Below are 14,303 nucleotides of genomic sequence, written 5' to 3' on the forward strand. Positions count from 1 at the left end.
GCCCTCTTTATATCCATACTGCCTCTCAAGCGTGCGAACCCGCGCTTGTCGTCTGCCTTCATGTGAAGCCATGTCCATGTTACGAGGGAGCGGAGCGACCAAGAGCATGTGGCGCCACAGCACCGGGATGTTCTCCGTCCCCTCTGGTATGCATGTGTGTTGGATGTGTAAGCGGTTTAGCAGGCGGCGCCCAGGAACCGTCTGCGATAGCCGCGTATATTGGTTCACGAGGTGGGCCTCCCGCAACTCCTGATAGGAGTTTACCACTCCCAACGCCTTCAGTTTGGCGTTGGAGGTAGCCACCGGGAGGTCCAATGCTCGCTTTGTTGCCTTCCTGATGATGGCGTCAATGCGCTCGTCTTGTTGTTTGGTGGTGCGTAGGTACGGCACGGCGTAGAGGATCCGGCTGGTCACGAAGGCATGGGCGAGCCGTAGCGCGTCCCTGCCCCGCAGACCACCCCGCTTGTTGGAAACACGGTGGATCATGCGCCCTACCTGTTCACCTATGCTCTTGAGTTTTGCTATAGTAGAGTCCGGCTTAAGTTTGTTATTGATGAAAAGACCCAGTTACCGGAGCTCTGCCACTTCTCTGATGGGACCGCCCGACAGCTACAGGGGGAAATTTTAAAAGCAGCAGAAACGGCTGTTGTGCGCTTTCATATGAAGAGATAGAAATTATTAATCTGTGAGCAGCGTCTGACTGTGGAGAGAAGATTGCAAAGTGACGTATTTACGTGTGCAATAAATACTGGGGCACCTGTCATCAACACTCTTTCTCTCCTTACGGTAACTTGATACGAGAAAGACGCTAAGCTGGAACTGGTTCTCGCGTTTTGCCGGTAAAAGTTAAAGTAAACGCGGTAACGGTATGCTATAACTCTCTATCGACAGGAAGGACCAATACAAAAAATTCACATGGAACTGAAATTCCATTCGATGATTGTTGCTTCCTTTGTGATTCGGCTTGGGAAACGACCTTTTCATAGAATAGTCTACGTCATGCGTTAGACATGGTATAGCTATCGATAATAACGATTATTAAGATTTCCGCATCAATGTGCTAACGTGAGAGCCTTCCATTGTGCGCACCTTGTACTTACGTACCTGCGCAAGATGGTACGTAAGTGGCATGGATTAAGAAACAAGAACTAGAGTTTTGATCAGCTTTCGCTACATTTTATTCGTTCAAGGTGCAAAGCCCCTCAAGGTGCCCAGGAAATGACGAATGGGTCAGCCAGTAGCTCCCACATTCCGAAAATGGTCAGCACCTGTGAGTGACGAACAAACGTCAGCAGCGTTTAGGCGCACCTTACGTCAAGCCGCTGCTGTAGCCGAAGCAAACAATAAACACATAAGCAGTCTATGTTTATCACTACCGTCAGTGTGCCCAGAGAATGAATCATGGGGGGAAATGAATAGAACGAATACTGGTAGTGACTGCGGTTTACTATAGAAAACACATCTACTGCTAGCAGTTTTCAGAACTGAAGATTGTTTGTAACATCCAGTGATGGTAATGTATTTCGCAAGATGAAATATCGCTTCGTTTCCAAGCAAACCACTCCGCGACCTCCGTAAATCCGTCCCTGCGCTGCATACAATTCGATCGCAACTATAATGCGCGAACGAGTCTGGGATGCGGCCGGGTTTTCCCAGCTGCTGGCTCTTAATCATAGCTATCATCAAACCTGATTGGTCATCATGTTAAGTAGGGTAAATTTATTCGGTGCATTTCCATTGTTTCTTTTAAATAATTATCAGAAAAAAAAAAATTTCCATCTTACAAGTTGCACAACACCGGAATACACAGCCGCGTATGTACAGTTAAAGAAATAAACTTCAGGCATCTGATTTTTGGGTTTCGAAGTCGGCTAGGAAAGACACACATTTAAACTTTACGCACCTGAGTTTCGTTGTTGTGGCGGAACTCTAGGCTCCTGCCCTTGAGCGACACCCCGCGGGGCTTGTGGCGCACCCCGAAGATGGCGACGCTGTCCAGGCGCAGGTCGTCACTAAAGCCACGGTGGGTCGCGCTCACCACGAGCTGATTGTTCTGCGAGTTAAAGACGCGCGAGGCATCATTCGTACTTAAGCCGCTTAGGATTATCCGAGGCTCTTTTTGACCAAACTGCTCGTCCTCCATTAAAATCAAATCATCCTTATCGTTATTGTCGCTTAGGTCGTAGGGGTTGCGCTTAGATGTTCAAGTCGTGTCAATCCCAAAACCGGTATCGGCCGTGGGGGCAGCGCTCAATGTTTATGTGAAGGGGTTTCGACAGCTTGCGATAATGAAGCAGAAAAATTTTTTTACACGAATGCTCTTGTCGCGCCTGCGCCATTGGCACTGCTTTCCCTGAGAAAGCGGCCTCGCGCCGAACTGCACAGTTAAGTAAACAAACAAAAGCGGGAACAAAACAGGCACGTCAAGGTGCGTGCCTACTGAAGCTATTGTACGCCACGATGCAAATATATGCACGCGTGCTGGTATCACGTGATGGTGAACAGACTTTCTGGCGTATTCTCGCCCGCCAAAGCCTCCGTGAAATCCCGTTTAATCATGCCTTTAGCTTCGTAGGCATCGTGATGTAGTTAACTGGTATGACGCAACAAATAAATGAGTGAACCAGACTTACATCGATCAGCATGAACGAGTAAGTATTGTACTGTCCCCGCTGCACCGTGTCTGAAAGAGAAAAAAAAAAGTTTGAATTAATAACCAGTTTACAAACATGTAAAATTCTCATCGCGCGATTTTATGGGCCCACTTTCGCTGCGCTGAGTGACCTTGACTCGACGCAGTCACTGGCATTCCTAAACTTTGCGCTGTCGGAGAATCAGAATCAGAGTCATGTTTATTTAACATCATGTCGATGTTGGGTGCGTCGACAAAAAGCCAGTGAAAGGCTTGACGAGGCCGACGCACCCCACAGAGGCATTGCAGTGGTACACCACATCACAGCACTTTCGAAGAACAAACAAACAAAAAAAATAACTAATTTGGCATTAGCTGTACATCAATTCGGACTCCTTATTTAATTGATGTGGGAGGGTAGCTCAGCATTTGATAGCCGTAATTTATTCGCATCCTAGGTACATACCATTTGGGTGTCGTTAGTGTATAGTACTTTGGCTCTTTGCATTGTAAACCTGACCGCTTTACCATAGAGCAATTATGTTTATTAACACTGGATTTATAACGCCGTAGAAGTAAAGTTTCATACAGCTGTGGTAAGCGGGTGATTCGAAGTTCATTGAAAATTGGTTCAGTGTTTCCTAGCCGAGGAGCATTCATAACATTTAGTACACCTTTCTTTAGAAGGAGATACAAGCGGTTAATATTTGTAAAAGACGTGATGCCCCACACTAAAAAGCAATAATTTACAACAGAAGAAAACAGCGCACTATACAACATCTCCTTAGTACTCTTCGGCATGAAATAGCTCAATCGACACAAAATCGAATCTCAATCCTCCTCCAACTAATCCGAGACACGTGCACTATGCATTAATTTCTGTAACATTTTCGAACGCTGCTTCTATTTTCAGGGCACTAGTCGGTGTCATTATAGCACCTATTTCGACTTGTAAGTTAATGATCGCTTTATTCCCTTTTGGAGCAACCAGGTCAAGTATGACTTGCCGCATCTGCTTCCTAATGCTTTGATGACCGGATTTGGGGGTAATACGGTTGTCTTTCTCAAGAGAGCGCGTAACAAAGAGGCGAAGGGGCTTTGGTTCACACGTGGTAAACTTATTCAGAGCCCATACTTGTGGATATCGTTTTACGACGCGAACGGCAAAAGCTGATGATCTGGACAGCTGGATAGAGTAGATTCATATCTAAACCTAACACGACGATCTATATACAACCGGCGCCGAATTCATGTCGTTTTCTGCGTTTGGACATGACCAAGGATGATCGGAAGAAATGTTCTTAGAGAGTCGATTTTTCAATGAGACTCAATGCTTACGTACAACGCCAGTACGGAAAAAGTGCGGGACGCACTTTTGTGGGTGGAACACAAAGTAGTCATTCTGGCAGCCCCTTCGCCAGTAATCCATGGCGATACGTACCAACTGAGTCACCGTCGTCCCAAAAGAGCTCGCCTTGAGCCGTTCCTTTGTCGTCCGGTGCTACGACCAGTAGCAGTGGGTTCCTTCGGCTGGCACATAAAGAGAGAGGAAAAAAAACGAAGGGGGAAGGAAGAAAGGTGGAGCGGTGAGAACTGAGAAGCAAAAAATGTCTGGCAGTTCGCATGGCGTGCTAGCTGCTCTTCACAGCACGTCTTAGCACGTATCGCTCTTTGTAATATGACACTGAGACGCTACTTATAAACCATAATGTAGTCCTACCCGCCATAGTACCTCACTGGCTTTAGCGTACGGCTGCCGGTCCCAATATCGCGGTATCAAACCCGACCGCGTCAGTCACATTTCAATGGAGGCGAAATGCAAGAAAGTCCCGTGCGCTGTGGGGTGTCAGCGCCGGTCAGAGAACTCTGTGCGGTCTAAATTATTCCGGAGCCCGCCACTACGGTGTCCCTCAGAGACCCTGTGCCCTTCCGGGAAGTTAAGTCTCCAATTTCACATGGCACTACCTACCACAATGCAGTCCATGACCACATGGATTCCTGTTGACACATCTCCCAAACATCACAGATCTGAAATCTTGAGGTGTACTGTGCAATAGATGGCCTAAGGGAACAATTTACCTTCGTTTCTCTAGTCTGATACATGCCGCCGTGTAGTAACGAGTGGAAGTAATTAAAGATGTCAAGACCCCTCACTGCACTTGCTTCTATTGCAAGAATTATCATGCTAGCGCTTTACTCGTGAAAGCAATGGAGTAATTTTATATTTTATAAGTGGAACACTGGCATAGCTACATGATTCATCAAAGCCACATTAGTGCCGCCGCAGTGGTTCAGTTCATGGTTATGGCGCTCGGCTGCTGACCCGAAAGACACGGGTTCGATCCTGGCCGCGGCGGTCGAATTTTGATGGAGGCGAAATTCTAGAGGCCCGTGTACTGTGCAATGGGGTCGAAATTTCCGGAGCCCTTCACTACGGCGTCCCTCGTAGCCTGAGTCGAAACCCCCCTAAACTAAACCAAACCAAAGCCACATTAAACTATACACTCATTTTTGTCCGTCCCTGAAGGTGGAGGAGGATCGCTGCGATTAAACAAAAAACTGCCAAGTGTTTATGCTCTGCTGAGTAATCCAGCGAATGCGAATCCAGGTAATGATTGTCTGCTGGTAATACCGAAGACTTGCCAGAACGCCTAAGACACACAGACTTTGTAGAAACCTGAGCTACCGCGAAGATTGCAATCAGGTGGCTGGTCACATGAACACCATCCCTGACCACCACGTGACAGTCACGTGACCGGATGTTGACGGCTATGCCGGGAATCCACCCGAGAGGGCACCTATAACAGCTTTCGGTTTGGTTTGGTTTGGTTTATGGGTTTTAACGTCCCAAAGCGACTAAGGCTATGAGAGACGCCGTAGTGAAGGGCTCCGGAATTTTCGACCACCTGGGGTTCTTTAACGTGCACTGACATCGCACAGTACACGGGCCTCTAGAATTTCTCCTCCAAAGAAATTCTAGCCGCCGCGGCCGGGATCGAACCCGCGTCTTTTGGGTCAGCAGCCGAGCACCATAGCCGCTGAGCCACCGCGGCGGCTATAACAGCTTTCGCTGTGACTACAGCCCACGGCGCTCTCACCTGATTTCAGTTGTCTGGCCGGGAACTTGACAGGGAATTATTGAGCCCCCTCTCACGAGTACCCGGATGTCACGCTGGGGCGCCGCAAGGAGACCGTAGCTTCCTTCCGGCTCCCTGTAGACGCTTCCGTCCGCGTTCATGTCGTACCACACTCCCCGCGGAATGTAGGCCCGCACGCTCGTCTTGTTCTAATAACCGGGAAGAGAAAACGATTTCATCAGTAATGGGCCAAAGAATATGGCGTGGTTATGTCCAAATCACAGAAACTCCCGAACCGGGGGCCAGAACCCCCTCCCCACCTCAGTCTCTGCAGGTCTCTATTAAATCAAAATGCCGCTGAAACATTTTATGCTTTCAATTGAAGCCCGTTAAACCTACTTTATCAAATACAACTTTTTCTCTAGTGCTTTTTTTGTCCACATTAGGCACAACTGATATTCCTATTTGAGGTGTATCCAGATTCGATCAGAATCATAATCATAAATCTTCTTGCCACGAAATTGTATCCTGCTCTAACACCTCAATGTTTTTTGCGCTTCCAGCAACTGGAATACAATTTAACCGAGAATACTATGCAGCATCTTACACTGAACAACTCCAGCAACGCCATAAAACAACAATATGCACGCTAAAACAAACCAGGTATGGAGACGGTAGCCTCTACCGTTGGGACTCAAGACCTGGATACGGCCGCGTTACAATTGACATTAAGCCACATACCTCGTATAGGACAGGGTTGAAGAGAAGGCTTGATCCCCACAGGAATTGCTGGTCGATGTCGTAAGTGTTGGGGTCGTCAGGAAACCTGCGCAAACGGAAAGCTCGGTGTAGCACGTTCTGATCGCCGCACTATACAGCTAAAAAGTCGCATGTGATACTGTTCAATGCCGACTTGCTGCCTGTATACTTAAAATTATATGGACATTCTGTAATCATTTCTTTGCACATTTCCCAGTCACCATAATGTTTTCGCTTACGTGTAAGCAACAAACGGAAAGCTACATTATACTAACCGGCCGAAAGAAATTTCGAAACCGCCACTGAAAACTAAATTACCATTGCTATAAAGAGCCCGGTTGCCACATTCAAGTGCACACAGCCTTAAAACTCCTTTTTCGATAAGGAGTTATAATATGTGTCACACGGTTTTTTTCTGATCCTTACACCACACAATCCATCTTTTTGTCTCAGTTCTGCTTTGGTAAGTTCTAATTTCCGGCTTTATCTTGCCTAATCTTAGGTATCGGTTTCACTGTCATTCACGTGTTTGTATTTGATATTAAAACTACTTCGAACGTATGAACTATAGATGTTATTATTTTTTTGTCCATCGTAACATAATACTCTCGTTGGATCCCAAATCAAAGTCAGTGGCCGTAGTTGAAGTCATTTCACCCGAATGGGCCAATTTCAGCGATACGCTGGTAGCGGTGACATAAATAAGCTTCAAAAAGCGGAGCAAGCCCAAGCTTTAAGTCCCGGGACTTGGGATCGGGCGCTTAGTTGACTGGCTAGAATTTTAAAAGCAAAGCTTGAAGATATGTATCCAATCCTCGTTCTACTGTACAAGGCGCAACAGTAAGTGTGGTAGTCAAACGGACTAAATGATATCTCTGGTTTATCTTATCCGAATTGGTCGTACAATATACCCACTCCATAAATAGGGGCCTGGCCACCGTCTCTCCGTAGAGGTGGCTTCGGTAGAACAGCGTGTACAGGTACGGCAGGAGGGTGTAGCGCGCCTCGAGCGCATTCTTCGCCACTGCGGCCACTGCGGGGCCCATGCTGTAAGGATCTTGGTCCTACCGAAAAACGACAAAAAAAAAGGAAATCATGCAGTGTCACTGAAAGCAGCTGTAAATGATTGAAAAGAGAATACAGTGTGACCCTGAACAAGGTACTTACTTTTGAAGTACGGTAATCGGCTTATCGCTGTAAAATTACTAAAACCTACAGTTTTCCTTTCTTTTTGTTTACACTGTAATTGCTCATAATAGATCTGCTAACAACACCATCAGTCAATATTTACGATTCGTAAAAACTTGATCACTCATTCTTGCTGATGATTCTAGTCCCTTTTTTTTTTTCATCACGTCAGGTGAAACGAAAACGCAATGCCGTTTTGTTTTTGTTCTTTTTTTGCTTCTTTTAACCCTGTAATGGGGGGTTAAAATATCAGAGGAAAATTACCTCTTTGTATTTAAATGTTAGTAGTCGGCAAATTGCATAAATGTAAAAGCATGGCAGACTTACTATCAATCATGTTATTACTGTCCAGTCATAACTATGAACACCGGAACTAGGAACTCCGGTATAAATTCCGGAAGCCTAAAAACAACAAAACCACGAACACACACTCAGGATTACATAAGTAAAGGGCATAATTCATAACAATTCTTGCTACTCTCAATGCAGCAGTGTGCCCGTTGAAGTGTTAAGCTGTTTTGCCGAAAGGCTTTGCTGTTGCTATGAGTAATCTTCCAGCAAGCCACCTACCTTTCCGGAAAGTGGCACTTGAGTTTATTAGGATAAATATGTTAGGAAATACAGTCTGTACATTGATCTGAAGATTGGATCTACTTCTCCGAGCATGAACGAAAAATATTATTTTCACACTCTGTACAATTGGTAACAAGACGGCATTATAGCGTTAACCTTTCTGCCTTTATCTCTGTCTACAGACCGGAATGGCGTTCAGTCGCCTTTCCATGAAGGAGTCAGAATGAAAACAGAAAGCTGATGGGCGTTGCAGAGATATAAAACGAGCTCTTAAACAGAAAAAAAAAAGATATGAAATGAACAATATAGCGCACGCACCACGCTGCCCATCATGTTGTGGCTCCGAGAGAAGGGGTAGAAGGCACCCAGCTCGAACCAGCGGGCGCACAGTTCTTCCGTCGTGTTTTGGAAGAATCCGCACACGTCAGTTCCGGTGAGCGGAATGCCCAACAAACTGAAACTCAGCATGCCTGAGGGAAGAAAAGAAGGCAAAGCGACACGAGCGAGTGACACCCTTATAAAAACGGTCTATAGACAGTCTATAGGCTTCTTATAGACTATATTGCCTTCCTATAGATATTTATTTTTGTCTATTCATCGTCTATAGACTGCATATAGACAAAAGTTTATTAAAAGTGTATGGGCCATAATTCTACAGATTGTCTATAGACTGTCTATAGCATTTGCATTGCTTATAGACTGTTCTCTAGGGTATGTCTATAGAGAGTCTCCAGACTTTATACACAAAGTCTGTGGAGAGTCTATATACTGTCTAAAGACATTTTTGCAAGAGGCAGCGATGTCGATTATAACAAGGACGGGAGAGAAAAGAGGGCATCATTTCAAAATGTACCGCACACTATGTACTGAGCAGGCACACGATACAGACGTGAGTCTGAACGCTCCCTGTAAGCAAACACCAGCACATAAAACCGAAGACGACGCAGACGGCTTTAAAAGCAGCTGCATGAGACTCCGTGTCTTCTTGCAAAACAATGCTGTCGGCTTTGTTTTGGACCGAAAGCTCATTATTGGAACTTTCCGCAAAGGAGCCGCACTATGTGGCTATGCTTGAGCCCCGTCACGCGTTTAGAGGCGCCACCGTCAATGCGCGACCGCGCTTTTGGCCACGCTTTTGGTGCAGCCAAAGGGGGGCGCTGCAGTAGCTTCTCACAATCCTAGAAAACTAGTTTCACAAGCCTTGCAATAGGGGCACCTGCCGTACAGAGATTCTTATTTCAGCAAATGACTCGGCTATTCCGTCGAAATGGCCACCATTGTAACCAGACTCCATATTAAAAAGAAGGCCTGGAAAGAAGGAGAGAGGAATGCGCTCAATCCACACGAATAATTGGCCGAGGCAAGACAGGCGCTTCCGAATAAGGAGTCGTTCGCAGTATTGGAGAGTAAATTTCAAAGACGGCTGCTTCCAGTGCAGCAAGAAATATGGGGCATGTTCAAGGAGAAGCGTTGAATAGACGGCGAGCAAATGCCTAAGCCGGCATTATTTTCACAAAAAAAAGCCCCGGTTGCAATCAGGGCTCATGTCTGGGGACACACTGCAGAGCCTTCTCAACGGGTGCTTATTGGTTGGGGTGCTAATACGACCGTCGAACCATCGACCGCAAAGGGAGCGCCCTACCGATTCAATCGGCGGCCTGTCAGAGCTGGCATGGGACATATAGGAAGAGCTATAGCGCTGCGTGCCAGCGGCGTGGTGTCGTTCCAGGAAGAAAAGGAAAAAAGAAACAAGAAAAAATGAACAAAAACGAAAAAAGAAATGCATAAAGAAACTAGCGTATAGCGGGCAATATGGGCATATCGAAAGGCGAAGAGCATATTTCGACTGCTTAGAAAGACGGCCCATGAACGAGCACAACAATCAGAACAAAGGAAAGCAGGAAATGGATGCCGGATGCTGCAATTTTATGCACACTTCTACTCACGGCAACTTTTTTTTTTTTCGGTGAAAATGCGCAAGTACTTACCAATAACGACCTTTGGTCAAGAACCCAGGATGTTTCAAACATCTTCAAGCAGTAGTTGCCTTTCGTGTCCAAGTGATATGCTACTGCGTTCGCGACATGAGGATCACCCTGTACCGAATAACCCCTGAACAGCCTCGGGACATTGTGGTTCGGGACCGGTCAGCGCACAACGCTGGCGCTAAACGAAGTTACCGTAAAGGTGAAAGATTAAAGTCAACTGATTCCCAAAGGGGACTGAGTCCGGAATGGATGATCAACTGCTCATACAAGAACAGAGGAAGTGAACCTCTAAAGAATTACGTGGAGTTTATGTCTGATCTCAGCACTTTCTTTTATGTCGCTGCATGCCACGTTCTGCGGGCGGCGTCTGGTTACAATAATCCTCAAATGGAAGAGGAATGAGAAGAGAGCTTTCTTCATGCCACTCACCCAAAAAGATGTTCTTTAGGGTTTGAGCCCCTGGGAGCTATCGAGTTAGTAAAATCCTTGTTTGTTCAGCCCTATTCGATAAGAACAAGCACAGTTCTCACTTGGAACGCTGAACCTGAGGTGCTCCCAGCTGGAGTCGGTGTCACCGGACCAGTGTCCCGACCACGCCCCCTGACCGGGGCTTGTCGAACGGGATATTATAAAGGGCCGCTTTCCACGGACGTCAACCAGGGCTCTTGAAGAGACAACAAAAAAACACTTGTCAAAAAGGTGCTCATGAAACTGCCGTCACATGTTCGATACAAGTGCTGCCGTTATTCTTTTTGGCTAATGATAACGACGTATCTGAACTGAGCAGACCTTCATGCCAATACTGCGCTTGGAGGGATACTGTCGTGTAACTCAAGTAACCGAGCAACAGCTTAAGATAAATAGTGCGATTAGATGCAACAGGTGCAGGTTTTTCGCAAACACTGCTCTCCTGAAGAAGCTTATGGTGTTTAAAGTCCCAAAGCGGTTCAGACTGAGAGGGACGCCGTAGAGGAGGGTTCCGGATGATTTCGACCACCTGGGATTCTTTAACGTGCACTGAAATCGCACAACACACGGGACTCTAGCATCTCGCCTTCATCGAAATGCAACAGCCGCGACCGGTATCGAACCCGCGTCTTTAGGGCCGGCAGCCGAGCGTCATAACCACTGATCAGGAGAGCAAGCTGCCGGGCTAGTTGGTGATGCATTTTGTGAAGAAGTTAGCGGAAAAATAACGAACGAGGGACAGAGTAAAGTACATAGCGGTCATGAATGTCTTATGTGCCCTTTCTTTTGTCCCTCGTCCGTTTTTTGTGCTAACTTCACATAACCACTGAGCCACCGCGGCGACTCTTTAAGAAATGCGTGAGCATCACTGCAGTGTTTCACGCACTTACTTTAAGAGTGTTCATGCCGAAATATTACTCTTCCAAATCTTTTCTGTCCTTGCCTTTTCCCATCATTGGCACTGGATGTGCTGCCACCAGTCTGTCTTTATCGTTAGGAGGGGCCAGTTTGCACAGTAGGTAACGAAAATAGAAAAGGGTGAAGGAAAAGAAATCGCTGTACTGCTACATCTCGGGTCTACCCAACTTTTGCCTCTCATTACCACAACTGGTGTGGTGGCATAAAAAGTCATATTCAGACTAACATCGCATAGGAAGTTACTTTGGCATCTAGCGCCATACAGCGATGCACCGTTGTTGTATCGTGGTCCTGCGCGAGTTGCCAGAAAGCCCTTGCGCACCTGTAGGTGAGGATGGCCTCGAGGTGGGCGTAAATGTTGTGGATGTCGTAGTGGCTCGACAGGTGGTGCCGGTCGCTCATGCACAGCGTCTTGTTGGACAGCGCCTCGTCACCGGGCACATACGGGGGAGGGTTGGCATCTTCTTCCTCGGGGCAGCCTTCGCTACCGTCCCCGCGGAGGTTGGCGAAGTTTGCCGGCTCGTTCATGTCCTGCGAGGAGGGAAGGTGATGCCGTTATGCAGCGGCGAACGCCAGCTTCGACATCAGCGTGTCACGTGATGCTAGCAAAGAACAGCGGTCGGAGGATTTTCGCAGAAAGCTAAAAACAGTAAGAGCAAGAGCGCGAAAGTAAAATCAAGGAGGAGAGTTAGAAACCGTGTTCACGATGCATTCCACATCGTGTAGTCCTATAGCGCCATTATTCTTTAGCCTTTGCGTCTTCGCCCTTTCTCTTCCATTCCGTCATTTCTGGAGCAGGCACGCGTCGTTCATCTTGCAGCATTTGCCGGCCAGTTACTTTCTTCTTTGTTATCTTTCGTACGCATGTTTCCATGCTATAAAACCAAATAACAAAATATGGTTTCCGCACGAAAATGTCGTCGCTGATCAGAAGTCGCCACATTGGCTACCTAGGCTAATCACCGAAGGCGCATCGACTACAGTCGAACCCGGACATATTGAACTCGAAAGTATTCACGAAATAGTTCGATATATCTATAATTCGATATACGAAAATTGTAGTAGTTAACCTTATCTCTAACCTAGAAGCAAGAATGCATTGCGAACTCGCGAGTGATGCGCTTCTTGCAGCGACGGGCCACACGCTGACGTGCTGGTAGCGCACCGGTCGCTAGGCGTTCCCAAGCCTAACCTGCTTCTCATTGAAGCCGCAAAGGCTTCATTGGAACTTGCTACTGCCTATCATAAGATGTCTAATCCTGGACTAGTAGACTATGAACAGAATAATGTAATTGAATTTAAGGTAGAATTTGTTTCTGCGGCGCCTTCGGCAGCAAAGTGAGCGAAGCACGCAAGGCGAAAGCCGCAATAGGCTTTAGATAGTTAGGTTGGCTTCACCTTATTACAAAAATGCTGCGTGGCAAAGGACTACAAGAGATCACGTCTCTTGCGCGAAAAGTGGTTGAAGAGGCTGTTAGGAGAAGCACTTGCAGGGGTGCGGCTCGTCTTCGATATATCGCATGACCGACGAAATTGGAGCTCGATGTACTGCGCGACTTTTATATACTTTTACACAAGATTTTTCAAGGGGATAATCGGTGTGTACATTATAACCAACAACTCGAAATATCATGGTTAGATACATCTGGGCTTGACAGTACTGCCAGACCGGTCATACGTATGATGACCTATAAGAATAGTGCTATAGGTTCAGGCGTCGTTCAGTTTGAGGTCGCATTCATCGCTATCTTGCGCATCGATCGTTCCGTAGTGTGCCGCTATCAGCCAGCGCTGCTACACTGCTGACCAGTCATGAAGAGAACTTATATTCGGAAAACCTTGTAACCCCCACACCATGACAACAGACCAAACGGCCCATCGCCTGATGGCGAACGGCACAGTATGACTTCCTAGCTTTCGCAAGAAGGCATGTAGGAGTAACAACGCGAGCCTAAATGCGGGAATATGTGAGGAGATGGCGATGCACTATGCGGGCACAGGTTGATCGCTTAGAAGAGACGGAATGCGACCGCTTTAAAACATACTCAGAAACATAGTGTGGAACAGGTTGTTGAGCGCTATAATTTAATTACAGATCGCACGTTGCACAATTCGTGGATGCTTTAGCCTGTACTTGCAATGTAAGGAATGTAGTGTAGCAACCCCGCTCAATCACTGTGGTGAACTGTGATGAAGAAGAAGACGACGACCCCTGTGGTGTGAAGCGTATCCGCTATGCACCCTGGCCAATTCCCCGCCGTATGTGGCATTAAGACTGAGTACGTCATCATCATCATCATCATCATCATCATCGTCTGCAGCCGGAGCGCTTGGCTGAGCCGTTGTCACTTGTTGCAAACTCAACGCGTTGCAGAATCAGCTGAGCTACAACCCCCCGCTTACAGGAACATCAGCTCTAGTCGAGCAAGTCCAAAGCCATTTGATCCGCTCTTTAATTTGCATCGACTAATAACTAAATGAGCAAGTAAGTACTGAATTGTGTTCATTAAATAAACATCGTACGTTGATTAAAAATCAACCTCCAATCTGCTACAAATATACCGAAATCATCAATTTAATCTTTAGAAACATTGAGTGCCCTATGCGTAATGTTCACAGTATCATCATGATCAGTCTGGCTACGCCCACTGCGGGCCATAGGCCTCCGGGACAAAGGCCTGCGGGACTAAGGCCTGCGGG

The 14,303-nt window shown here is 46.8% G+C and overlaps 1 protein-coding gene across 1 annotated transcript in view; it reads right to left on the reverse strand.

Moving 5' to 3' along the window:
* Positions 1-1,154: 1,154 nt before the first annotated feature.
* LOC149372251 (lysosomal alpha-glucosidase-like) overlaps positions 1,155-14,303 on the reverse strand; it is a 32,482-nt gene continuing 19,333 nt past the window's right edge. The window contains exons 11-20 of the mRNA XM_089566667.1: positions 11,926-12,134; positions 10,748-10,881; positions 8,548-8,699; positions 7,384-7,532; positions 6,451-6,535; positions 5,731-5,918; positions 4,074-4,162; positions 2,634-2,683; positions 1,904-2,053; positions 1,155-1,268 (exon numbers count right to left, since the gene is read on the reverse strand). Of these exons, the coding sequence (XP_089422793.1) occupies positions 1,203-1,268; positions 1,904-2,053; positions 2,634-2,683; positions 4,074-4,162; positions 5,731-5,918; positions 6,451-6,535; positions 7,384-7,532; positions 8,548-8,699; positions 10,748-10,881; positions 11,926-12,134 (1,272 nt within the window). The 3' untranslated portion in view covers positions 1,155-1,202. The remainder of the gene's footprint in view (positions 1,269-1,903; positions 2,054-2,633; positions 2,684-4,073; positions 4,163-5,730; positions 5,919-6,450; positions 6,536-7,383; positions 7,533-8,547; positions 8,700-10,747; positions 10,882-11,925; positions 12,135-14,303) is intronic.

This window comes from Amblyomma mixtum, chromosome 1, assembly GCF_055824585.1.
Source record: "Amblyomma mixtum isolate Tamu chromosome 1, ASM5582458v1, whole genome shotgun sequence".
In the NCBI taxonomy this organism is placed as follows: Eukaryota; Metazoa; Arthropoda; class Arachnida; order Ixodida; family Ixodidae; genus Amblyomma; species Amblyomma mixtum.